A 25,570-nucleotide genomic window follows, 5' to 3' on the forward strand; every position below is an offset into this window, starting at 1 on the left:
CTGAGTCTCTTGGGCTTGCTGATCGGAAGGTCGGCGGTTCGAATCCCCGCAACGGGGTGAGCTCCCATTGCTCTGTCCCAGCTTCTGCCAACCTAGCAGTTTGAAAGCACACCAGTGCAAGTAGATAAATAGGTATGCCGCTGCAGTGGGAAGGTAAATGGCATTTCCGTGCACGAAGGGTTCCGTCCCGGTATCTCGTTGCACCAGAAGCGGTTTAGTCATGCTGGCCACATGGCCTGGAAAGCTGTCTGTGGACAAACAGCAGCTCCCTCGGCCTAAAAGCGAGATGAGCGCCACAACCCCATAATCACTTTTGACTGGACTTAACCGTCCAGGGGTCCTTTACCTTTTAGTTTATAGCAAGTGTCAACGTCAACCAACCTGGTTCTTCCCTAATCCAGAGCTGCCAATGCCCTCTTCTTCAGATTCCTGTAGGAAATGCCCACTTTATTTCCCATTGGAACTCCCATTCTTTCAGAGTCACATGCTATTATCCTCTGGGCTCACCTATGGATCTGTGTTGCTGTATGATGCTTCAAAGTGATTGTTCTGCTGATGCTGCTGTGAACCGTGCTGCTACAGAGTTTGAATTGTGGGTGCTGAAATGCAACTACCATAATCCAGAGCTGTAGAGCTTGTGGGTTGGTTAGCATCAGCCTGTGACTAGTGTGTAAAACTGACCTTTGGGTCTGAACCAGCTAAGGTGTGATGAGGTACATCTGTATAGTGGAGCTGAGGTTTGTAACACAGGATTTCATCTTCTTTCTCCTAGTCTTTGTTTACCATGAGTGCTCAGCAGCAGAATCTGGTCCCTTTCACTCATGCAGCGTATAATGAACTCACCACTCAATATGCCCTCCATCCTGTAAGTATATTTTATTGTGCACAAGTAAACCTCCTGCAGAAAAAAATTGCCATCCTTTTCTCTTTCTCTCCAACAATAGCTGGTGAGACCCAATTTGAATTAAAACTGGATTTGAATGGTATCTTTACTGGATTGCCAAAAGCAGGTTAGATAGGAATTTAGCTCAAGAAGTTTCTCTGTCTTGCTTGGAACAACAGCAAACAAACCAAAAACATTTGTGTTTCCTTCAGTCTGCCATGCAATTTATAGTCAACTATAACCCAGAGGACATCATCGTTGCTAAAATAAAAGGCAATGCCAGCTTGCTGTGGAGCATCAGCCCTGCAAGTCGGAAAGCTATGATTGCAGAACTCTCCAATTCCTCCGCAATCTACATCAACTTCCACTGGACTCTTCTCAGGTTTTTATCTTTTTAATATTAAGTGTATTCTGTGTATGTGTGTACAACCACCCCTCTTGCAGGTTTTCCACTGGTATTTGGTTGGGTACAGTGAGAACAGAATGCTGGGTTAGATCCAGCAGGCTTTTCTCGTGTCCTTACTCACTGGTGTGGAGTAGCGGCGGCACATCTCTATTTTGCTGCCCATGGCTGCCATGTTGTTGTTGTTGTTACTAAGGAACTAACTGAAACCTGCTCTGTTTAGTGACCTCACACCCAACCCTCCAAGTCCCATCCTTTCTGCGACACTTTGTCAAGTAGATCTTCCAGAGGAAGCCATCTCTTGGCAAACCCGTTTTGTTGTCCGTTTCATAATAGGCACATAGCGCAAGAGGAGAATCTCTCTCTTCCATAACACCTGCCCTGAAGAACGTCTAAATCGTCCCTTAACCTTTTCTTCCTATCCTTATTGAATCAGGAATGCCTCTCTCGTGAAGAATATTGAAGCATCCGGGATACACACGATGCGGTATGAAGACAAGAGGATTCGGGAGCAAATCGTCGAAATGCTACGTGGGACCAGAACGGAAAGCGTGTTAGTGTTATGTTTTTCTCCTGATTCTTTCGGTGGTCGTTAGCGCTTCCTTCTACAGTATGTGTCCCTCAGCATGTGGTATTCAGTAGCATATGGCTCCTGTATGTGGGGTCTGCCACTTGGCTACCATAGCTATGGATTAGACCTTCCTCCGCCATGGATTTGTATAATATCTTGGAAGCTGTGTGGGGTACATGTGAAAAATGAACACGTGTTCATCTGGAAAGGAGACCTTTAGCATTCACCAAGGTTTTGCTTTGCTTTCGTTCTGCTCCCCCACCCCCATTTTAGATTGCTTCCTGGTGTCCTTCCAAGGTATCTGAGAGCAGCTGGCGGAGCAGAAGCTAAAATGGCCCATCGGCTGCAAGTGGGTAAGTGGACAAAAGTGGAGGAAAAACCTGCCTGCTTGAAGATGAGAGGAGGCCAGAGTTGCAGAGTTTTGCTGTAGGAAGGCAAACCCAAAAGATGCATGTGGTATCGTATGAGCAAAAAGCTACTGTCTTATTGTTCCAGACACCTGGAAATGTGCTGTCTTTGGGTCAAACTAGCAAAAGGAGCACGTGGGTGCCGTTTCCTCCCCCCCACACTCACCCCAAATTCTTTTCACCCAGCTGCCACTATCATGGCAAAAGCTCCAAACAGTCACCAATACCATCTTCGTTTCTCACGAATGGCTCTGAACCCATGCAGGGACCAGAAGCGCTTTGGGAAATTAAAAATGGCAGGTGGGGCTGCTCTAATTGAAGCAAAGGGTTTTTTTAAAAAAAGAAACAAACAAACCCCAAAGATGTCAGAGACTACTGGCTAATGAGGCCCTGTTTTGGGGCCCAGGGGTTGTGGGGTTCCCTGGTTGGATATAAACTTCAGATATGCAGTGGGTTCTGTGCTCCTGATTTGAGTGCCTCTTTTGTTTTCAAAACTAGACGCCCATATAGCTGTTCTCTGTATAGACCAAGGGTACCCAATGCCCCTCCTTGACCATTGGCCATTCTGGCTGGGGCTGATGGGAGTTGCTGAGCATCGTGTTGACTACTCCTGGTTTAGACCCATGGAGCTTCTGCTTTCATTGCTGATTCTTCATGATGTCTTGCTGAAGACTCAGGGAACATACCGTATTTTTTGCTCTATGACGCACTTTTTCCCCTTCAAAATTTAAGGGGAAATGTGTGTGCATCTTATGGAGTGAATGCAGGCTCCTTAGCTTCAGCGATAGCAACGCGAAGCCTCCGACGTGCAGAGGGAGCGCTCCCTCCGTGCTCCGGAGGCTTCGCGTTGCTTTTGCTGAAGCCTGGAGAGCGAGACTCTCCTGGCTTCAGCAAAAGCAACCCAAAGCCTCCGGAGTGCAGCGGCAACTCCCGCTGCGCACCAAAGGCTTCAGGTTGCCTTCATTGAAGCCTGAAGTCTCTGGAGCGCAGCAGGAGCCCCCGCTGCACTCCGGAGGCTTCGGGTTCCTTTTGCTGAAGCCAGGAGAGCGAGAGGGGTTGGTGTGCACCGACCCCTCTTGCTCTCCAGGCTTCAGGGATAGCCGCCTGAATCCAGAGGCTTCGGGTTGCTTCGCTGAAGCCCCTTCGCAGCGCCCCTTCAGCGAAGCGGGAGGAGAAATGGAAGGGGCCCCGTTTCTCCTGCTGCTTCTCTGAAGGGGCGCTGAGCAGAGAGGGGGAGAATTATTTTCTTCTTGTTCTCCCCCTCTAAAACAAGGTGCGTCCTATGGTCGGGTGCGTCCTATGGAGCGAAAAAGACGGCACTCCTCTAAAGCCAATGAACTACTCCTTAGCACTCTTTAGCCGCTTCCACCTCAGTTTTAAAAAGCATTTCCTTCTTTGTGTGTGGCTAAAGTGGGGTTCCAGTTCTCCCTGGGGATTTTGAGTATGGCATCAGAAAGTGGAAGTGTTGGCAAGGACACTTGTTAAATGTTAGGGTAGGAGGAAGTGACACAGGCCCGGAAGAGCCACAGCTTAGTGGTAGAGCATCTGTTCTGAATGCAGAAGGGACCCTCAGTTCAGGCTCAGGCACCTCCAGGTAGGTTTGTGTATTTCCCATCAGAAACCCTGGAGAGCCACTGCCAATCATGGGCAATACTGAACCGGGTGGACAAATGGTTTGACTTGGTGTGGGGGCATCTTCCTGTGTTGCAGCTGTGCAAAGCGCCCACAGCTGTGTGTGTTGTCCTGTGGGTTGGGAGAAAGGCAGGGGTCCCACGGTCAGCTCACCCCCACCCCATTATTCTCATTTCCGCAGCTCATTCCAATGCGCCAAAGGATGTAGACAAGATGGCCTTCTTCAGAAATATCACCATCGAACTGCAGCAGCTGCCTGCCAAGGAGTCCTTAAGCCATGTTCCCGAATGGTGGGTTGTTAAAGAGCAGAGGCCCGGCTGTTTGGGTAATGGATGCAGTAAGAATATGGAACTCTTCATCTTCAACGACAAGGTCAGCCCTCCTAGCCTGGGATTTCTGGCAGCTCATGGGTAAGGATGTCAAACTGGAACCTGTTATTTCTGGGGCAGCAATTGAGATTTGGATTAAGGTGGCGGCTTGGGGAGATCTGAGAGAAATCTTTCCCCGCTGTGCTGCCTTGAAAAATACAGAACAGGCAGCCAATCGCTGGCAGGAATTCAGTATTGCACTGTTGAATGTTCTGTCAGTGCAAACATCTCAGCTTGCCTTTCCTCTTCCTTCCACCCTTGCCAGTGTGCTGTTCTGGGGTTTTATTCTGAACCCCCAGAATAAATTTCTGGGGTACACAAGGCAAGAAGAGGGGAAGAAAAGCTCATTACGCAAGTGGAAGTCCTTGTGCAGGGCTTCGGCTGATGGGATTACTCGAGTCAATTTTGTCCATGAAGCATGAGACTCTTAAATCTCATGGCCATGGGTTTTGAGCCCTACATTGGGCTAAGCACTGCAAGGGGTTGGACTAGATGACCCCTGAGGTCCCTTCCAATTCTATGAGTCTATGAAAACTCAAATAACACCCTGAACATCACCACCATCTCTCTCTCCCCCCTCCAGCATTGTAGGCCTCTACATGTCTTTTGTTCTGGTCATCGGAAAGTTCATCCGAGAGCTTTTCAACGGCATCTCGCGCTCCATCATGTTCGAAGAGCTGCCCAACGTGGACCGCATCCTGAAACTCTGCACAGATATCTTCCTGGCTCGGGAGGCCGGGGAGCTGGAGTTGGAGGAGCAGCTGTTTGCCAAGCTCATCTTCCTCTACAGATCTCCTGAAACAATGATTAAATGGACCAGGGAACCCAGGGAAGACTAAAGCTGGGGTGTGTGTGTGTGTGTAGTCACAACAATGCATTGTTTCGGAAGGGAAATGTTGGGTGGGGCGCAACTGCAAAGGGACATGGCAGAAGATACTGAATTAAGAGGTGTAGAGGGGACTGATTCATTAGCTCAATCTGATGCAAGGCAGAAGTGTAAGCTTTTTATGTACGCTGTTTACTACCCGATGTGTAAGAGCAGGGATTATGTTGCACATAGCACGGGACTCTAAAGCCACAGGGTGTGGTTTTTTTTGGGGGGGGGGAGAGTGGAGATTAGAAATCATAATACTTTCAGCAATTTGCTTCCTTTCTCCACTCTGCAAATGTACCCTCATAAAATAAAAGTGCTGCATGCTGGCCATTCCTCTTCCTGTGAGATGACCAGACCGTTATGTGCATGTATGACAAGTTGGCTGTGGCAAGGCGCAGCGAATGGGATATGCTGCTCAGGCCCTGAAAATGAAGAATACGTGAACCGCCCATGCTGCATCGAGCCACGGTTCTTGCCTAGTCCTGTGCCCAGCAAGATGCCCCACGGTAGCTCGAGAGAGAGAGAGCAGTCTCCCATGGCCTGCCCTCAACTCCTGGCCATGAGAGCGCCATTGTCCAATTCCACGTAGCTGCCACGACTCATAGCCAGTTTTGCCCTGCACGTACTTCTTGCACTCTTTGTGTCACCTACACGCATTTGCAGAAAGAAACGGCGCAGATACCTTGATTCAATAAGCTTACGCTTGTGTTGAGAGTAGGAAGGGTTTTATTCTAGGTTGCCTCCCATTAACACTTTTATTCTAAACGTCGATGAAGTTTGTCAGCAGAAGGGTGTTAAGAACCGTCGTGGAGAAATGCACCGGCCCACTTATAGGGTCGTATCCGTAATGATCAGCGAAAGATGTAACATGCATGAATGGTAGTTAGGAATATTATTATTATTATTGAAAAGCTGCCTTAGAAAACAAGGCCTCCCTTATGCCGAAATGCTGCTAAGTGAATAATGCAGAGCCTCAAAGTGGCTTAATCCCAGCGGTTGCAACCCTGCAAACTGAAGTGGAGCCTGTTATGCTGTTGGGCATGGCAGCTGCAGTTCCTTCCGGCGCAGCAGTCCTGACCTGGGGGCAAGCAGGATTTCAGGTATGCCTCCCAGCAGGTGAAAAACAAACCAGAGAAAAAGGCCAGGAGGAACAGCAGCTGCTTCATCCCCTGCAGCGTCAGGAGATTTAAAGGGACGCACCTGGTGTTTGACTCCCAAGGTGGTAACCCCTATGTTCCTCCAAACCCCACGACACTATTGAATTCTGTAAAGCAGAGGGGTTGAGAAATAAAACCTGCAGAACTAACTCGGAAGGCTCTATTGGCATCAAGAGGTGAAGCTGTTGCAGTAATAGGCTCAGGTACTTTTTGAAAGGGACGTGGGGGAATAGACATCCCTGGCCCCTTCTCCAGAAAGACTGGAAGCAGCAAAGTCACCAGGTTTGGTAGGAAAACCCCAAGCGCATTAAAAAAACAAAAACACCCAACCCAACAGAATACAGCCTTTTGCCAGAGTGAGATGGGAGAATCAAATGTGAGCAACTTGTTTTCGTTTTCTCGGTCATTTCCGACACGTGGGTGCTTTTGTGGTTTAGGAAACCCTTCAGTGCAAAGTGAGGTAATTCCGGAGTGCCCTCTCTCCAAAGGGGGAGGAGAGCGGGCATTAAACCAAGCGGCGCCTCTTGGAATCTCTCTCCATATCTTCCAACGGGGAGTCCCCATTGCAGCCCAGCGGAGAAACCATGTTCAGGAGAGGGTCTTCGGAGGCACGGCCAAACAGGGAGAGCAACAAAGCGACGCCGTAGCCTGTGGCTCGTTCACCCTAGGAGCAAAAGCAGGGAGAGGAGAGTCTCAGCACTGAATGCGGGAGAAACACTGAAGGCAAATGCTTGGAATGCTGCCTGTGAGGGCTTGTGTGTTGTTTAGGCGAAATAATAATAATAATAATAATTAATAATAATAATAATAATAATAAAGCTGAATGGAAAGAGGCACACAAATTAAGTCACTCTGCAGCATCCGAAGGCTATAATCCTATACCTAATTAACTGGGAATAAGACCCACTGAACTCAATAGGACATACTGTGTATTTATAATTTGCTAGAAGTTGCCCAGAGTGGCTGGGGCAACCCAGTCAGATGGGCACAACAACAACAACAAAGTATGTACAGGGATCCCCTATCAAACAAGTTGCTTTTTAATGCATCTATGGCCAATGCTTTTACTAGTATATTCTGCTATAAAGCTAAGAAATGAAGAGAGAAAAAAACCCAGCGCACCGTGGGCAGTAAAACAACGAAGTGCTGCGAGCACAAGGACTTTTGGGTGCACAATGGAACTCCTCCCTCACCACGTGCCCCCCCAAACTGTTCTAGGTCCCCCCCCAAAAAAACCTCCAGAGCAGATGTGGGGAAGGGGGTGTGCAGTGAAAAGAGAAGAAGGGGACGTTCTGTTTTGCAACAACACTTTACGGTGGTGGAAGTACTTCGTTGGATACTGCTCTGTAGTTATATTGCCTGAATTCCACAACCTGTTTAAATCACACAAAACCTGCATGTATCTGCTGCTTTTGTTTCATTGATTTTGCTGCTCCCAGGAAAGGCAAGGATCTCCCGGGTGTCCAGTGGCCTCTCTTGATCTCTAGAATTTGTACTAATGTTGTGACTTGGCGTATTGCACTTATGGAAGTTAAGTCCCACTGAACTCAGTGGGACTTCTGACAAAATATTTGCAAGACTAGACTTTCAAACCTTTCCTTTGACTTCTGAGGTTTCACCAGACAGTATCTACCCATTTTCAACCTCCTCTATAAAGGCTAGCCATTTGCTTTGAAAAAGATTCTCAAAACATTGGGTTGTTTTCTATTTTCTTTTCTTTTTTTTTTGCTTGCGCATAACTAGAGGACTGGCTTATTATTGCACTGCAGAAGACAAGATCCCACTCCACAAAGACTCAAAACTTTCATTTTACTTATTTAAAACATTTCTGAATCACTGGCAATGTTGGCTCCATCGAATTTTGTGTGGCTGCGGTGAGGATATACAGTGGTGCCCCGCAAGACGGAAAACCCGCTAGACGAAAGGGTTTTCCGTTTTGGAGGCGCTTCGCAAAACGAATTTCCCTATGGGCTTGCTTCGCAAGACGAAAATGTCTTGCGAGTTCCTGCGGGTTTTTTCCCCTCCCCCCCCTTTTCCTAAGCCGCTAAGCCGCTTATCAGCTGATCCGCTGATAAGCCGCTTATCAGCTGATCCGCTAAAAGCCGCTAAAACCGCTAATAGCGCTAATCCGCTAAGCTGTCAATGGGCTTGCTTCGCACGACGAAAAAACCGCTATTCGAAGAGACGGAACGGAACGGATTAATTTCGTCTTGCGAGGCACCACTTAAGCCTTTGACTTAAGAGAATGGAATCAATCATATGCAACTCACCGCATGGACCGGGGCAGCAATGTCTATGTGGACCCAGACACCAGGCCAGTCAAACCCAATGTGTGAAGCAATGAAGAGTCCAGCGCAAGAGCTTGGGGAGTTATCTCGGTCCTGGAGAAAACAGCAGAAAAGAGGCTGGATTTAGTAAGAAGCATTTTCAGAAGTCTGTCTAGAGATAATGATGCTCAGTTGCATTTCTAGAGAAGGTAGGCAGAAGCAAAGCAGTTCTACATAGCAGCACTTTTGATCTGATGGTGATGATGATAAAATAATAATAATTATAATAGTAATAGTAATAGTAATAGTAATAAATAATAATAATAATAATAATATAATAATAATAATAATAATAATAATAATAATAATAATACCCCGCCCATCTGGTTGGGTTTCCCCAGCCACTCTGGGAGGCTACCAACAGAACACTAAAAACAGAATAAAACTTCAAACATTAAAAACTTCCCTAAACAGTGCAGAAAGTGCCTCACAGGCATTGTACTCAGCGTAGGCATAAAATAGTAACCGATAATAGTAAATCTGATAAACCTACTGCCACAGAGTTCTTCATGTCAGCCACAGCAGAGGTAAATTCACTAAAATGGAGCTCAGGGCAATAGACAAGAGGGTGAACCAGATCTCCACAGTTTCTGCCCGCCTTGACACAGGCTCTTTCCCACTCTTCGTTGTTGGTGAGGACAGCAGCGTGGTATTTCCCCGTGGCAATTCCCTGAAAGGTGACAAGAAGGAGAACGTGAAACCCAAGAAGAGGCAGGCCATCTCTGTCTATATTCTGAAGTGCTACACAGTAGATGGGACTCATGGATTGCTTCTGCGATGCCATCTCCTGATGCCATGGGCTGGCTGGAGGAATGCCAAGAAGCATCTGTGAGGGAAGTGGTGGTTGTGAGAAGACGACGAGTGGTCAGAGGGAGAAGACCGGGAAGAGGAAGCCTAGGAAACTGAAGAGGGAGCAGGGTTTACTGAGCAGGGAAAGTCTGTGGCAGAGAGGTGGATAGCAGGAGAAGAGGAGGCCAAGAGGCAGAGACGAGTCAGGCTGGTGAAAAAACCAAGCTGTCTCCTCATCCTGCTGCGACAAGCTCCTCTCTGCTCTGGTCTCCCAGTACCAGAAGAGGTACGAAGAGGGAGGTGCAAAGGCCGGACAGCGGAGTCTCAGGTTGCTTAGGAAGAACCCAAGGGAGGAGGAGACTTAGGCAGCTGTGGGAAGACAGGGACCTTTGGTCCCCACAACTGCCTCAAAAGGGCAAGACCTACTGAGAAAAGAGCTGTTGTGCTCCTTAGGCCTGGCACTCCTGAACAGACCTTGTTTCTTCTAATAAAGAGTTGGCTTCACTTATTCCATGGGATTTATTGCCGACACCTGCTCCTGTCGCCCACATGACAAAGCCTGGTGTCCTACAAGCCATTTCCTCCTCTGCTTGATAGCAGATCCTTTGGGCGGCAGGGAAGGGAAGAAAGAAATGAGGGAGGGGGGGAAAGGACCACACCAGTAGCAGCTTGTGCCCACTGGGACTGTAGGGAAGAAGGCAGAGAAGCTCACAGTAGGTGGAGTCAGAGCCAAACAAATCTAATTTTGCCCCATTGTCCTCCCTGCTGGGTTCTACGAGGGCAACACTGCGACTGAGGAGGAAGCTGACAGGCAAGTTATACCTCCTGGACTGGTTGCAAGCAAGAAAGCAGGCAGGTGGAGGTTGCCTAAGGGCCAGGAGAGGTTGGTGGGGCAGTGCCCCCTTTGCACTGATGGACCAGCCTTCCCCAGACAGCACTCATAACTTGCTTGTAGCATTCCCTATTTACTCAACTGCCTTCCCTTCCTCCCCTGCTGCTCCTCCTCAGCCAGCAAGGACGACAGCTGAGTTATCCCAAGCCAAGAAGATGGGGAAGCAGAAGGAGACAACAGAAAGGCACACACGCTGCAGAGACTTTCCTCCACATGCACCTGCAGCGGTTTTCCTGAAGGTTCTGCACCTGAGAGGGCTGTGAAGACATGTCACTGTCTGCTTCTGTAACTGCTATCTAAAGCAGTGGTTTTCAAGCTCTTTCTCCAGGGAACTCTGGGGTTACTCTGAAGCTTACCAGACTCTGCTAAGAAGGCACCCAACATGCCGCCCTGGGGAGAATTGTTCCAAAGCGGGGAGCTATCACAGAAAAAGCCTGTTTTGTTTTCACTCAAAGTACCTGAGCGCCAGTGAGAGTAGCCATATCCAAGATAATGTCGGCACAAAGGTCTTTGCAAGCGTAGGCAACTCCATCAGCGAGCACCAGCCTGCCCTCAGCATCAGTGTTGTTGATTTCCACAGTTCTGGAGAAAGAGTGGGGTAATAGCAATAGTAATAATAATAATAATAATAATAATAATAAGAATAATGTGGCAATGTTTAATGGTTATCTGTTCATTTAATCTAGTTAGGTAATCTAGTTAGGCGCCTTAATGTAGAAAAGCTAAAACAGCAAGCTAAAACAACAATAAGAAATGTTACAAAAAATACACAAGAAAAACATTAATTGAAGTTTACCAATTAAAATACAGTCATACCTTGGGAGTCAAACGGAATCCGTTCGACTTCCAAAACATTAAAAAAAAACCAAAGCACGGCTTCTGATTGGATGCAGGAAGCTCCTGAAGCCAATTGGAAGCTGCAGAAGCCCTGTCGGATGTTCGGCTTCCAAAAGAACGTTCAAAAACCGAAACACTCACTTCCGGGTTTCGATCGTTCGGGAGCCAATTTGTTCGGAAGCCAAGGCGTTCGAGATCCAAGGTATGACTGTATACTGATGGAAATGCCTTCTGCCACACTTCCTCACTCTCATCTATGGCTCAAATGAACTTGCAGATCAGTCCCAATCATGGGGACTAGAAACCTTCCCACAAATGAAAGTGGAGATTCTGAGAAGCTGATTCACGAGTGCCAATATAGCAACCTGTGCTTTTTCTGTACCGTCTGCAATTGTGGCCTATACACCTATCTCTGTTCATGCTTAGTAATCTCCCTGAGCCAATGAAATCCTCCAAGGACCACGTGTGCTGCCCCAGCTGTGCAGGAGGAGAATTCCCAAAGTAAGCACTAGCCAGCAGCTAGGTAGGGTAAGAGCAGAGGGAATAAATAAATCTTACTTTCCGGAGTAAAGAACATGGATATCATCCGGCCTTGTTGCATTTGGTCCGACAGAATTCTCAGCCAAGCAAAAAACAGCATGAAGATTGTCTTTAAAGCCCTATTGCAGTAAGGAGAAAAGAAGAGCTGTGAAATGAAGGGAGAGCCTAACCTGAAAAACAAATTAAAGCCAACAGGAGAGAAGCCATGCCACACATTTTTATTTATTGCGAACAAAATCTCTGATACAGCTCCACGCAAGAAAAATGCCTTTTAAAGCAGCAGCAGCAGCAGCCTTGGGAAATGTTAATTTAGCATTTGAGTGCCTCCCACCAGATTTCTTGGCTGCCCGGCTGCCCCATTAAATGAGATGCTTTCAGAGCCCTGGATACTATCGCCGGGTAGAGAAGTCTGCCAGCAAGATTCATAGCACTATAGCGAGAGTGAAATTTCTTTGGCCTTTTCCATTTTAAAAGAACACCCATCAGTTTGTCACAATATTCCAAGGCGTGGCGTTTTTATTGTCTCCCCTCCCACCTTCCATGCATATAACTGTGCAATGCCCACAATAGACTGCATTTTGTACAGGGGCCTAGCCTGGTATTTGTTTCTGAGTCCGGGTGAGGAATCTAGGAATGCCAAACCTGGAGAGGGGAGCAACACCCCACCATCAATTTGTAGTGCCATAACAGAAGGGCGAGCCACCATTCATGGGGAATAAGGGGAAACTTCTAAAAGTCAGATAGTTGTTTATTTCCTTGACATCTGGTGGGAAGGCGTTCCACAGGGCTGGCACGATTACAGAGAAGAGTCGCTGCCTGTTTCCTCGTAACCTGACATCTTGCAGTGGCAGAAGACCGTTGGAGGTGGATCTCAGGGTCCGGGCTGAGCAATGGGGGTGGAGATACTCCTTCAGGGCCGAGGCAGTTTAGAGTTTTAAAGGTGAATTTAAAAACCAAGTTTCCCATCCCTGGTGCAAACAACACTGAACTAAATGGATATATAGGGCCAAAGGTCAGGCGAGGAATCAGGCTGAGCAGTGACCTTGAGGCCAAGAACAATTTAGCAAGTTTCACAGCAATGAAAACTCCGGTCCTGAGGGGGGTTTGTTTGCTGGATGAACTTCAAGGAATACTCTCCCATTCTAGCGGGCATCGCATTCTTGAATCCTCCAAAATAAGGAACGGCCATGATGTTACATCACTGGTTGGCCACTGAACCACCAAGGCTCGACTGCATGGCTAAAACAGGCATTACAGCCTTGGATAAAAACTGCTCAGTTTCACTCACTTGTTTTACGGTGGCTTTGAAGGCGCCCAAAATAGCAGCAGCTCCACCACAATCTCGCTTCATCCCAGGCATTGTTGTCTAGACAAATGTAAACGCAAAGAAATTCATTTATGCAGAAAGCTTTGGAGCTGAAAGAGCCATGCTGAGGTGATTACAGCGCAACACTGCAGTGTAGACCTCACTGAGTAAACTCCATTGAGTTCGACAGAACTTCCTCTCTATTAAGTGTGTACTGACTGGATTGCAGGCTTTATCTGTTAAGTCTTTAAACATACACACACACAACCCTCCAAGTGAATTTATGCCATAAACTGTATTCATCCTTTGCTTACTCATGCCTCTCCTTCCCCATCTGAATTTAGAATGATTGTAAGCTCTGTGTGGCAGAGACCTGCTTCTTCTTGGCTTACTCTACTCCGTGTAGGAGTAATTATGTGCCCTGATGGCATTATACAGATAACAAACAATGCCTCACCTTTAAGCTCCCCTTAGCCATTCAGGGAGTGCCCAACTAGTGAAGAGGCTTCTCAGAGTGCACTAGGCCAGCCCAACCTTTATTACTGTATTTTTCGCCCTATAGGACGCACTTTTCCCCCTCCAAAAATGAAGGGGAAATGTGTGTGCGTCCTATGGGGCGAATGCAGGCTTTCGCTGAAACCTGGAGAGTGAGAGGGGTTGGTGCGCACTGAACCCTCTCGCTCTCCAGGCTTCAGAAAGCTATCCACAAGCCTTGGGAGCCCGTGGGAGTTCCCGCCGGGCTCCCACTGCTTGCGGAGAGCTGCCTGCAGCCCGAAACCTGGGGAGCACAGAGGAGCGCGCCCTGGGCAGCTCTCCGCAAGCCGTGGGAGCCCGGTGGGACTTCCCGCCGGGCTCCCACGGCTTGCGGATAGCAGCCTGTTCTGGGGGCTGGGGTTGGGGGAAGCTCGGGCTTCCCCAGCCCCAGCTCCGCGCCTTGGGGGGGGGGGGAAATAAACTTTTTTTCTTTATTCCCCCCCCCCTCAAAACTAGGTGCGCCCTATGGGCCGGTGCGCCCTATGGGGCGAAAAATACGGTAGTTATTTTGCAAATTCATAAACGGCTGCACAGCCTGAGGCTATCAAAGTGATGCGCAAGAGAAAAATTGCAGTTGCCAAAGGCCCATCCAGTCCATCCCTCTGTTCTCACTGTGGCCAAGCAGGTGTCCCAAAGGGGAAACACACAAGCAGAACCCAAGTGCAACGGCAACTCTCCCCGCTTGTGAGTCTCAGCAACCAGTATTTAGAGGCGCATGGGTAGGCAAATTAAGGCCCGGGGGTAGGATCCGGCCCAATCCCCTTCTAAATCCGGCCCGCAGACGGTCCAGGAATCAGTGTGTTTTGACATGAGTAGAATGTGTCCTTTTATTTAGAATGCATCTCTGGGTTATTTGTGGGGCCTGCCTGGTGTTTTTACATGAGTAGAATATGTGCTTTTATTTAAGAGAGCCAGTGTGGTGTAGTGGTTAAGAGCGATAGACTTGTAATCTGGTGAACCAGGTTCGCGTCTCTGCTCCTCCACCTGCAGCTGCTGGGTGACCTTGGGCCAGTCACACTTCTCTGAAGTCTCTCAGCCCCACTCACCTCACAGAGTGTTTGTTGTGGGGGAGGAAGGGAAAGGAGATTGTTAGCCGCTTTGAGACTCCTTAGGGTAGTGATAAAGCGGGATATCAAATCCAAACTCTTCTTCTTCTTAAAATGCATCTCTGGGTTATTTGTGGGGCATAGGAATTTGTTCAATTCCCCCCCCCCCCAAAAAAAATATAGTCCGGCCTCCCACAAAGTCTGAGGCACAGTGGACCGGCCCCTTGCTGAAAAAGTTTGCTGACCCCTTGATAGGGCCTCGGACACTGGATGGAGAACATAGCCATTGTGGCCTGCAGCACCCATCTGAAGGCGCCCTACCTGAACATGGATGAATGCACAGGTAGAGGGACTCTGCAAGTGTGCAGGCCCCCTTTGGATTGATGGAGATCACACATGCGTAAACAGTCTGGGCTTGTGGCTAGGCAGGCACCTTCACACATACTGAACACACAAGTGGGGCATCAGTACACACTGAATTTTGATGTGTGTGAGTGAGTATGTGCAGCTGCTGCTGTGTCTCCAGACACGCTCACCTTTCCTTTGATGCTGAGTCCTCCAGTGTCGTAAACAATGCCCTTCCCAACCCAGGCGATGGTTTGTGTGGCACCTTCCGGGGTGTGGCTCAGCATGGCTAGAGCTGGTGGGTGCACGGCTGCTTTGCCAACGCCATAAATACCTGGGGACAGAGGCAGAGGCAGGAGAGCTGGGGAAATGATCTGAATTGCCCATGGGTAATATCTTAACCACATACAAGATTTTACCATATGGGGAAGTGGGGAGGGGGAAATGGCTTCGGTTTGACTGACCTCCAAATCCTTTCTCCTTCAATTCTGCATTTCGAATAATGGTTGGAACAATCCCCAGGTCCTTTCCGACTTTTCTGATTTCCTTCAAGGAAGGAAGACACCAGAGTCACATCGCAACACCTTTAAACACTGTGCTTCTTAAACTCAAAAGTCAGAATCCAAGGCCCAAATCCAAGGGACCAGGATGCAACCACCACTCGCCTGGACCCTGCAATGACCTCCCAGGACACCAAAACCATTGTCAGTGGCTCTCCTCCCGGTTGCCTCACCTTCTGAGGCAAGGGGACCAGTGACTGGGGAACGGGCCTTATTGGTGGTGGGTCCCCATTTATAAAAACCTTTTCTGTGCTGTGCTTCACCTAGCACAAACTTCCACGACTTTTTGCTGCCAAATGAAGACCTTTTCTAAAAAAGAATCTTTCTAGCCTTCGAAACCTTCCAAGCTGCTGTTGATTTGCTTGTAAATTTGCTGGTAAGAATTGTCCCCCTCACCAGCTCTAAGGTTGTGGGGGGGGGGGAGGGGGAGGGAGCGGAGCATCAGGGATTTTATGGCAGATGTGCGAGTGAGGCAAAATTCACCTGCCCTGTGAAAAATTAATCCAGTCTTTACAGGGCGGCGTCTTTCCATCCCCACCAAAACTTGCAAACATCGATGGGTTATATCAGCACAGCAATAAAAAGCGTTCCTGGACATTTTGAACGTCGCTGTCCTCAGGTAGTCAGGAATGAGGTAAGGCCCTTTGTTGTTTCTACGTGAAATCTGTCTGAAGATGCCCTTCAAAAGAGGGCCTGCGTGGGACCAATTTCGGGGGTGGTGGTGCTGTAACCCTTGCACATTCTTTCCTGGATGTCACCCACCCAAGCCTACAAGCAAAACGTAGATCATTTAGTCCTACTGATTTATGGGCCTCTATTAAAGCCACCTGGTTCAAAATGGCAAACCATTCGTCATCAAATGCCAAGTGACAAGTCAGCCACCTCCCTGAGCATCGCGGACAAAATACAGCTTCGCTACAGTGAAATCCTGGACATAAGCTTCCCAAATTCAGCGGACTGTTCAAGCTAACCCTGTTAAAAGGTTATCACCAACCTCCAGGAAGCTGTCAGTGTTCATTTCATTGCATGGGGTGTCTACGATCCGAGCTGCCAGCCTTATACCTTCTGCAGCGCTTTCCAGACACTAGAATTCATACAAGAAAGAAAAGGGGAGCATGTCAAGAGTGTCTATGCATCACAACATTCAGCTTTGCTTTTCATCTGCACTGCTCAGAGACTTCCCGGGTGTCAGGAAAATTCAACAAGTGTCATGGAAGTCTGTAGTGTAGACCAGAGACTACTTGTGAGGGATTGAGCTTAGCAAATCTAATCACTCACTTCTACACAGGAGAAAGTAGCACCACAAATTCCTATTCATTTTTATCACTGTATTACTGTAAGCAAACCTAGGAGCTTGTAGCTTTCTTTCTTTTGAAGTACATAGAATTTCACCTACATTTCAATTTTAACACACTTTCGTGTCTGCAAATTGCCTGTTGTGTTCTATGAAATCCAGGTAGAGTAAAACCAGCCATGCAACTGGGGGGAAATAAGCCTTTAACATTAACCCAAAGTATGCGGCACTCACATCGCTGTATTATTTTTGTGTCAAAAAGTATAATTTAACTTAAAAACCATTGTAAACCGTAAAAACTGTTAGCAGGATTGGAATAGCACTTGTAGTTTAATGGTGAATTTTGGATGTAACAGAGATGTAAAAGATCTGGATCATTATAAAAGATGCAGGAGGAAATGATTAACAATAGGACCCACAAAGGGGAGGAGGGAAGTCCAGGAGAGTCAATGGAATCTTGTCTTTATGTTGTATGTTTGATATGTGATTGTAAAACTGTAAACTGAAAAACCAAATAAATATTTTTTTAATTTTAATTTTTTAAACCGGCAGCTTACTTTAAGCGTCTCCACCTCCACAGGGCCATTGTTCTGCCCAACCAGGAAAAATTCTACTATCACACTTTTCTTCTCTGTGCGTCTAGAGGCACTGGATCGCTGTGTGAACAGTGGGAAAGCTCTTGCTATAGCACAGGCTGAGGCAAAGACCTCCGAGCGCTCGCAGACCATCTGAAAGGGAAACAGAAAATCAAATGCGTGCCAGAAACCTGAGAAGGGGCTGAGGGCTGAAAGAATATATCAGGCATAGGCAAACTCGGCCCTCCAGATGTTCTGGGACTACAATTCCCACCATCCCTGACCACTGGTCCTGTTAGCTAAGGATGGTGGGAGTTGTAGTCCCTAAACATCTGGAGGGTCGAGTCTATGCCTGGAATATATGGAGCTCAGCACAGATATAGGGAGCTCAGATATCTGTCCACACTTCTGAGGGGGAGGTAGCTTCCCCGATAACCTGTTGTCGAGCCTCCTAACAGCAGAGGTCTCCAAATGTCTCCATATTGAGTTATGCTGGGCTTGCTTCCAATTAAGCGGGTGTGACATAGCACAGGAACCTGTGAAACTCCAGGTGTTGTGAAGCTACAATCCCCTGACCATTGCCTTTGCCTTTGCTGAGGCTGATGGGAGTTGGGAGTCCAATGACACCTAAAAGGCTGAAGGTTTTCCCTCCCTAGAATATAGGACTGTGGCCTAAGAGTTCTAAAAATGAGATGCTGGTTTGGAGTTCAGGACATCTTGCCTCCTTTTTAAGAAATTAAACACTGGTGGGAGACTTGAAACTCAGAAGTTGGCAATAATTTTATTGATTGGTTTGTTTTATTTTCATTTCATAGAACTTACACACCACTTGATTCCAAAAAAAGATCCCTCAAAGAGATTTAGAAAAAAAGTACAACAATAAATTTATAAATTCAGACAGCAACCATTTTAGGCACGTCCAATATGTGTGCAACAGCACATGCACCGAACCCAGAAATGACCCCAAAATGTCACAAAAACCTCACAAGAAGGGGCGGAATGGGGGGTTTGTAGGGTTTCCCAATAGTGTTTCAAATATATGCGATTTCACTTAAATGCACAGTGCCTTGGAATGTAACCCCTGCGTAAATTACGAGTTGCCTGCATGAAAAAGACCAACGTATACCCAAAGGCATCAACTGCTTCCACAAGAAATGAATCACAAATCTGCAAGTGCAGATCAAGGTGTTTCAAGGTTCTTCCAGGAGCAAACGTGACATTTAAATCAGCCCCTTTGCATTTTAAGCGCTTGCAGATATTTTAAAGCCATTTCCCTGCTCACTTTCACTTACAAGGATGCATCTGTTGGTCCCTCCCGGGAGACAGTTCCGAACGAGGCGTGTGAGGAACTGGGCAGCCGACGGGCTGTTGTGTCTGCTGACCCGGGAAGGTAAAGCAGCTATAGTAGCATAGTTCAGGTAGAGAGGGCAGCTGTCGGTCGGGTTTGGGTTCAGGGTGCTTAGCGCAGCTTGCCATAACTGAGAAAAAGGAAACAATGAGAGAGATTGGAGACCCTTCTTCAGAAGATGCACCATCCGTTCAGTTTTTTTCCAGTTGTACCCCTTTAGCCTGGCAAACGACTTACCACAGTGGTGAGGGATATGCAGCAGCAATGCTGCTGTGATGCAAAACCCCCAGACCGCATGATCACAGCGTGACCCGATTCACATCCACTGCTAAATCCAAACCATGTCTTAGCGCAAACCTGTTTTCTCCTGCAGAGACTTTACTCCTCGGTCCTCTTGCTGCTGCGCTGCTGTGAGCTAAGCCATGGTTTGGTTTAGTGCGTCGTCCAAACTGTTGCTTAGCACACAACGGCAACAGGAGGTGCAAAGAGTCTGCACACTCACACATGTGCACTAAACCATGGTCTTATCGTTACCTGTGAGCTGACATTGGCTTAGTGGCATCTCCACCAATACATCAAGAAGGAAAGAGAGCTCGTGGTATTTCAGAATTTTACCATGCTTCTTTCAAAATGGCAAAACAAATAATATACATTAATAAGGGCCTTGGACGCAGGTGGCGCTGTGGGTTAAAGCCTCAGCGCCTAGGGCTTGCCGATCAAAAGGTCGGCGGTTCGAATCCCTGCGGCAGGGTGCGCTCCCGCTGCTCGGTCCCAGCGCCTGCCAACCTAGCAGTTCGAAAGCACCCCTAAGTGCAAGTAGATAAATAGGGACCGCTTACCAGCGGGAAGGTAAACGGCGTTTCCGTGTGCGACTCTGGCTCGCCAGAGCAGCGATGTCACGCTGGCCACGTGACCCGGAAGTGTCTCCGGACAGCGCTGGCCCCTGGCCTCTTAAGTGAGATGGGCGCACAACCCCAGAGTCTGTCAAGACTGGCCCGTACGGGCAGGGGTACCTTTACCTTTACCTTTTATGGCTTAACCCTGTTAAAGAAACTCAGTAAAACAAGGCTGGGCAGACCTGCATTAGGAACCCCAGGCGGGGATGGTGGTTTGTAGGTAATGGTGGTATACATCTACTAGCCTAGATGGGCCAAAAATTATCACTCAGGGTGCTTCCAGATTGGTGTTTATTGTGGAACGAGTTCCCCCTCCCCATGCATGCATATTTTTCACAATGCCCACACTATGTCATTAGCATCAAAACATCAGTCTACATATTCCCTGCTTAATCTGGGTTTACCCTCTCCAGGAAAAAATCCAAACACATCAACCACCCCAAACCAGCAACGTGTTGACAACGACCCATTTACAATATCAAGCTCCTATCTGAAAGCACCTTCAATATTGTAATATTTATTGTAACTGCCTGGCAACTTTTGCTGGTCTCCTCAAAACAGATCTTCAGTTGTGAGCGAATTGCAATGGGATTGGGGTAGTTGTTGCAGTGTGGAGACAAGTAAAACGTGCCTTTCTCCAAATGGACAGGCTGGCTCAATCTTCATCGGTTTCTTGTTTCCTCTGTCACAATTTGGACTGTGATCTCCATTTTGGGACAAAGTCCAAGGCAGACCTTATGGCAACAACATCCCACCTAATCTGCTGCTTTGTTTAACATCTTGGCCAATGAAGAGTTCTGGATAACTTGAAAACTGACTCAGTATTTTGTGGCAATTTGGCTGATCCTGAGAAAGGTATTGCCCAACTGTGGATTTCAGCCCATAATATCTCATTACAGGGAGAGGACAACAGATTCATTAAACAGCAGCAAAAATCTTTCAGCTTGGTCACCCACTCTTTCAAAGGAGCAAACTGCACAATCACTAAATGGCACTGGTTTGTGTCAAAACCATTTCCCCCCCCCAATATCTTAAACTGGGCTGAAAAGGCAATAGATTTTTTTATTATTATTATAAAAGTGTTGCAGAAGTCCCAGACTGTTGTTTGGGCTTCTTGGTCTAAAGTACAAGGCTGAGTCCAGATAAAAGATCCAAGATATGGCTATCAGCAGACATTCCCTCCTCTCCACTGTCTACATTTTGGAAGCAAACCAGACGAGGACTTCTTAAGTGGATTTAAACGGCTGAGGGCACTAGAAACGGGAATGGCTTTGGTTTGCACCAAAATGGAAAGTTCAGCAGCTCAGTTTTTCAGTATTAGCCATCGTTAGACTTCAATTCCATCGTTTACACAACAAGGGAGATAGAAGGCAGGTGTACCTAATAAAATGCAGACACCTGGGAAAGAGTTGCTACCCACATTCCATGGAGATGCCGTGTTCAGATGTACCCCCCCTCCAAAATGCAATCAAAGAATATGTGAGGCGAGTCGCTGGGTCACAATAATAGTCTGCACATTTTCACCTCTACATCAGGTGAGCTGGTCCTACCTTCTGCACATTTGGCACACTGGGATAGCTCAGTCGGTAGAGCATGAGACTCTTAATTGCAAGGTTGTGGGTTCGAGTCCCACGTTGGGCAAGAGATTCCTGCATTGCAGAGCGTTGGCCGAGATGACCCTTGTGGTCCCAACTCTACAACACTATGATTCTATGATAGGAACGCGCCAATCAAGGTGTGTAGAACTCAAAAACACAAGGGGGATTTGAGCTCTATGCCCATTCACTGGTACATGCGGAAGGGCCTTAGCTCTGTGTTAGAGCAACTGCTTTGAGAGCAGAAAGCTCCAGGCCCAATTTCAGACATCTCCAAGTAGTTATGGGGAAGATAAGGTACCCCTGCCCGTACGGGCCAGTCGTGTCCGACTCTAGGGTTGTGCGCCCATCTCACTTAAGAGGCCGGGGGCCAGCGCTGTCCGGATACACTTCCGGGTCACGTGGCCAGCGTGACGAAGCTGCTCTGGCGAGCTGGCACCAGCGCAGCACACGGAAACGCCGTTTACCTTCCCGCTATAAAGCGGTACCTATTTATCTACTTGCACTTAGGGGTGCTTTCGAACTGCTAGGTGGGCAGGAGCTGGGACTGAAAGACAGGAGCTCACCCCGCCGCGGGGATTCAAACCGCCGACCATGCGATCGGCAAGCCCTAGGCGTTGAGGTTTTACCCACAGCGCCACCCGCGTCCCTATGGGGAAGATGCCCTGCCTTAAATCAGTGTTTGAGATTAGCCAGGCACCAGGCACATTTTCCACCTGGCTATCAGCTATTTGCAGTCAAGTGAGGATGACTGCGAACCAGGATAGCGCCTGACATCGTCACCATCTGGAAGGGCAAGCCTAAGGATCATTGGATCTTGACTGTTTTCACACACTAATTCCACATCCTGTAGAATTCTATCATTTATACTTTATCTGCACAATCAGAATGAATTTCACGAACCAAAATACTGGTACTTTTTTCTGTGCGGCCTGAGCAGGAGCAGTGAACAAAATTGTAGTTAATTGTTGTAGCTTCTCTTCACTAACCCCACCCCAGTTCCCTGCTCACAGTTGTGAAGAATACTCTTTATGTTATGGTCTGTGTCACCATTAAAGAAGAGAGGTCGGAATAGGCCAATATTTATGTGGACTGTCCCTGGATCAAGTGACTTTTCTTCTTTAAGTTCTCAAAGTTCTTAACCTAGATCAAGGTAGTCACCTGAACTAGCCCGATGTTTAACTGAGAATCAATCAATCAGTCCATCACTTGAAAAATATAACTTTCGAGCCATCTTGCCCCCAAAATGGCAACTAGACAGTTTTGGCGACTGTAACTTTGGTTTAAGGAGCCATTTGGTGCCTAGCTTATATATCTGAGTTTCTAACATTGCCTGGATAGCTGCTGCAGAAGTCAGGGTAAATAATACTGAGCTAGGCCGAAGCCTCTTCCCAGGTATGCCAGATACACCAATGTGTGGTGTATGGGGGGGGGGGGAGGAATGTGTCCAAAAGGTGTACCAGCCACAGGGTACAAAAAAGGGCAAGCAAGACAAATTAAGATGCTTTATCTGCCCATATAGCTTTAAATTTCCTGATGCAGCAGGAAGGAGATCCGAATCCGCAAAAGTTTGTGTCATAATAAAGGAATGGGGAGACTGCTGCTGTTCCAGCTGTTGTTGCTGTATGTCTCCCATTATCCCTTACTGGTAGCCATGCTGGCTGGGATTACTGGGAGAAAGCCCAACAACAGCTGGGGGGGGGGCGCTTTAAGCACTTACTGTTTCCCATCTTTGCTAAACATGTCAAAGAAAACAGGTAACAAGCCTCACACCTATGCAGCAAAGAAAAAGGAGCACAAAAAGGAGCAAATAGCAAAGTGAAATAAGAGTTACAAAAATCTCACATAATGGGGACGTGGCGTCTCTAAATAACAAAGTCAAAGCAATGCCCGATAAATCCGTCTGGTTTTTGTTGACCTCGAAGCGCACAGAAGCCTCCAGCCAGCTTCTCAACCCCCGCAACTAATTGCTCAAATTCTGTCAAGTGACCTTAAGGCCTGTGTTTTGACTTCCCGGACAGTTAATAAATCAACAAATCTGGGACCCACGCAGACAAGTTACCGGTAAGCTTTGCAAAGTATATTTAAATCGCTGCTGTGCCGAGTTGATATAATGCACAGATCTTTTAAAAGAAATGTCTCCTTCCTCTCTCCAACTTCTGTTGCCCATGCTTGTTGCAAAAAGCCAGAATGGAAGTTAAAGAGGATTAAAGGAGACCCTTGAGTATTTCCCAGACTTTTAGGGTTTTTAATGGGCCACAAGTCTTTCTGGGTTTTTTTTGGGGGGGGAGGCGGGTTCTATTTTGCCCAGTATTGTCTGCACTGACTGGGTCCATTCCCAGCTGTACCTGGAGAGGGCAGGGATTGAAGCTGGGGCGTTCTGCATGCAAAGCAGATCTCCACAACTGAGCTATGGCTCAAAAGTTAGCACAGCTGTTTGCATTTGTCCTTAGGCAATCACTGAAGCCCTCTTTTAAGGGAAGATCTTCTGTTTTTGCTCTCCTGTGATGCATAGAGGAGCTTCCATTGATCTAAACTCCTCTCATCTGAATTCCATGCTGTGTTACACTTACTCCCTCCTTAAGGGAACCTAGAACAGGCAAGAAGTGGGTGGCACTTTCCTAAATATCTAAATATGCACCCATGCACCAAATCCAAGCATTTGTAACACAGCTGGTTTTTAAAAGCAAAACTCAAAATCAACTAGTTTGGGTAGGTTAACCATCTAGGCGAAAAAGGAAAAACTAAAAACTTTAAAGGGTTTGAAGCTGTGATCCTAGGCATACTTACCTGGGAGTAAGTGAACTTAAAAAGGGATTTGCCTCTAAGAAAGAAAGAAAGGGATAAGGGACACCGGTAGCGCTGTGGGTTAAACCACAGAGCCTAGGGCTTGCCGATCAGAAGGTCGGCGGTTCGAATCCCCGCAACAGGGTGAGCTCCCATTACTCGGTCCCTGCTCCTGCCAACCTAGCAGTTCAAAAGCACCTCAAAGTGCAAGTAGATAAATAGGTACCGCTCCGGCGGGAAGGTAAACGGCGTTTCCATGCGCTGCTCTGGTTCGCCAGAAGCGGCTTAGTAATGCTGGCCACATGACCCGGAAGCTGTACGCCGGCTCCCTTGGCCTATAGAGCGAGATGAACACCGCAACCCCAGAGTCGGCCACGACTGGACCTAATGGTCAGGGGTCCCTTTACCTTTAAGAGAGGGCTACAAGGCTACCATCTGAAAGAAAGTCCCCTTGGACTCAGTAAGGCTTACTTTGAAGAAACACGGGCAGGGCTGTACAGCTGTCTACTGAGAATAAACTTAACTTGCAAACTAAATCAAATAATCAAATAAATCAAGGAGGGAGACGGGTTGGAGATGAGAGCACTGCATTTCTGCTTCCTCCAGGGGGGAGCAATTTCCTCCCCCTCCCCTTCCATGGGAATCTCATGGGAGCAAACTCATTTGGGGAGGACAGAGCACTCAGCAGCTTAACAGATAGGGAAAAAATTACCTGGGGCGGAGCTTCAGCACGTGGGAATGAAAGGATGAGAGGTGGCTCTTTTGTAAAATAATAATAATAATAATAATAATAATAATAATAATAATAATAATAATAATTGCAAGTTCCGTCCTCCCTCACCCCCACCCCCCCTATCTATCTAACCGACAGGAGAAATATGGTAAATCCAGCCCACCCCCACCGCTGCGGGCGGCGCTCTCTCCAGCCCAGCCCAGGCCTGGGCGAAGAGAGAGGAAGCGTTTCCCGAGGCACCCGGGCAAGAGGAAACGGGAAAAGGAGATTTCTATTAATTATCAGGAGAGCTTCAGTTTGGGGTGGGGACCCCGACGAGCTCCATGGGTCGGGGGGGGGGCTCCCTGCAGCAGCAGCAGCAGCAGCCGCTCCTCCCTGCCCAGCCCAGCCCGCCTGCCCCGGGCGAGCCCGGCGCGCCTTTACCTCCTCGGTGACCCTGGGCTGCAGCTTCCCCCGCAGCTGGGCCCAGGGCAGGCGGTGCAGGTTCTGCAGCTGGCCCAGCACGAGCAAAGGGCGGCTCTGCGGGTCCGCCTCGCCGGCGCTGGCCTGGAACTCCAGCTGCACGTTCGCCATCTTCCTGCCCGCAGCGGAGGAGGAGGCGGCGGCGGCAGCGGCAGTGTCTCGGCTCTCGCTCCGGCTCCTCCCCGGCGAAGGCAGCGCGCCCGCCTCCTCCGGCCGGGCAAGGAACGGCAGCGTCGCCGCGTCGAGCCTCCATGGACCGGGGCACGCTACCCGCGAATAGCGCTTGCTGCTAGAGGGGGAAAGCGCCCTCCCGTCAGGTATCAAGGAGGTGAAAGGAACACGCAACTTTTGGAAGACATCTGAAGGCGGCCCTGTATCAGGAAGCATATTTTTAATTTTTTTTTTAAAA

The 25,570-nt window shown here is 48.1% G+C and overlaps 2 protein-coding genes across 2 annotated transcripts in view; one reads left to right on the plus strand and one right to left on the minus strand.

Annotated features, from left to right (window-relative positions):
• LOC307217507 (piezo-type mechanosensitive ion channel component 2-like) overlaps nt 1-5,664 on the plus strand; it is a 67,966-nt gene extending 62,302 nt beyond the window's left edge. Inside the window, exons 47-52 of the mRNA XM_079978714.1 lie at nt 773-865; nt 1,096-1,265; nt 1,723-1,839; nt 2,131-2,210; nt 4,078-4,306; nt 4,848-5,664. Of these exons, the coding sequence (XP_079834840.1) occupies nt 773-865; nt 1,096-1,265; nt 1,723-1,839; nt 2,131-2,210; nt 4,078-4,306; nt 4,848-5,103 (945 nt within the window). The 3' untranslated portion in view covers nt 5,104-5,664. The remainder of the gene's footprint in view (nt 1-772; nt 866-1,095; nt 1,266-1,722; nt 1,840-2,130; nt 2,211-4,077; nt 4,307-4,847) is intronic.
• A 177-nt stretch (nt 5,665-5,841) lies between these two features.
• On the minus strand, nt 5,842-25,320 carry NPEPL1 (aminopeptidase like 1). Its single transcript, XM_079979468.1, has 12 exons — nt 25,123-25,320; nt 18,633-18,818; nt 17,323-17,493; nt 16,466-16,555; nt 15,376-15,457; nt 15,103-15,245; nt 12,969-13,046; nt 11,699-11,799; nt 10,762-10,885; nt 9,116-9,292; nt 8,566-8,676; nt 5,842-6,959 (listed from the first exon to the last, which is right to left on the minus strand). Exons 1-12 carry the CDS (start codon nt 25,270-25,272, stop codon nt 6,801-6,803), a joined length of 1,572 nt encoding a protein of 523 aa, XP_079835594.1. The 5' UTR covers nt 25,273-25,320; the 3' UTR covers nt 5,842-6,800.
• Nucleotides 25,321-25,570: the final 250 nt, after the last annotated feature.

The sequence above is a fragment of the Podarcis cretensis genome (assembly GCF_951804945.1).
Source record: "Podarcis cretensis genome assembly, chromosome: 6".
NCBI classification, from domain to species: Eukaryota; Metazoa; Chordata; class Lepidosauria; order Squamata; family Lacertidae; genus Podarcis; species Podarcis cretensis.

What these genes read in the sequence shown, in the direction of transcription:
- NPEPL1 (XM_079979468.1), bottom strand. Translation starts at nt 25,272, where the DNA reads ATGGCGAACGTGCAGCTGGAGTTCCAGGCCAGCGCCGGCGAGGCGGAC. An exon ending in GAAGGAGAAAGGATTTGGAG is followed by an intron (nt 15,246 to 15,375) that starts GTCAGTCAAACC and finishes CTCTGTCCCCAG; the next exon opens with GTATTTATGGCGTTGGCAAA. An exon ending in GACTCAGCATCAAAGGAAAG is followed by an intron (nt 13,047 to 15,102) that starts GTGAGCGTGTCT and finishes ACATTTGTCTAG; the next exon opens with ACAACAATGCCTGGGATGAA.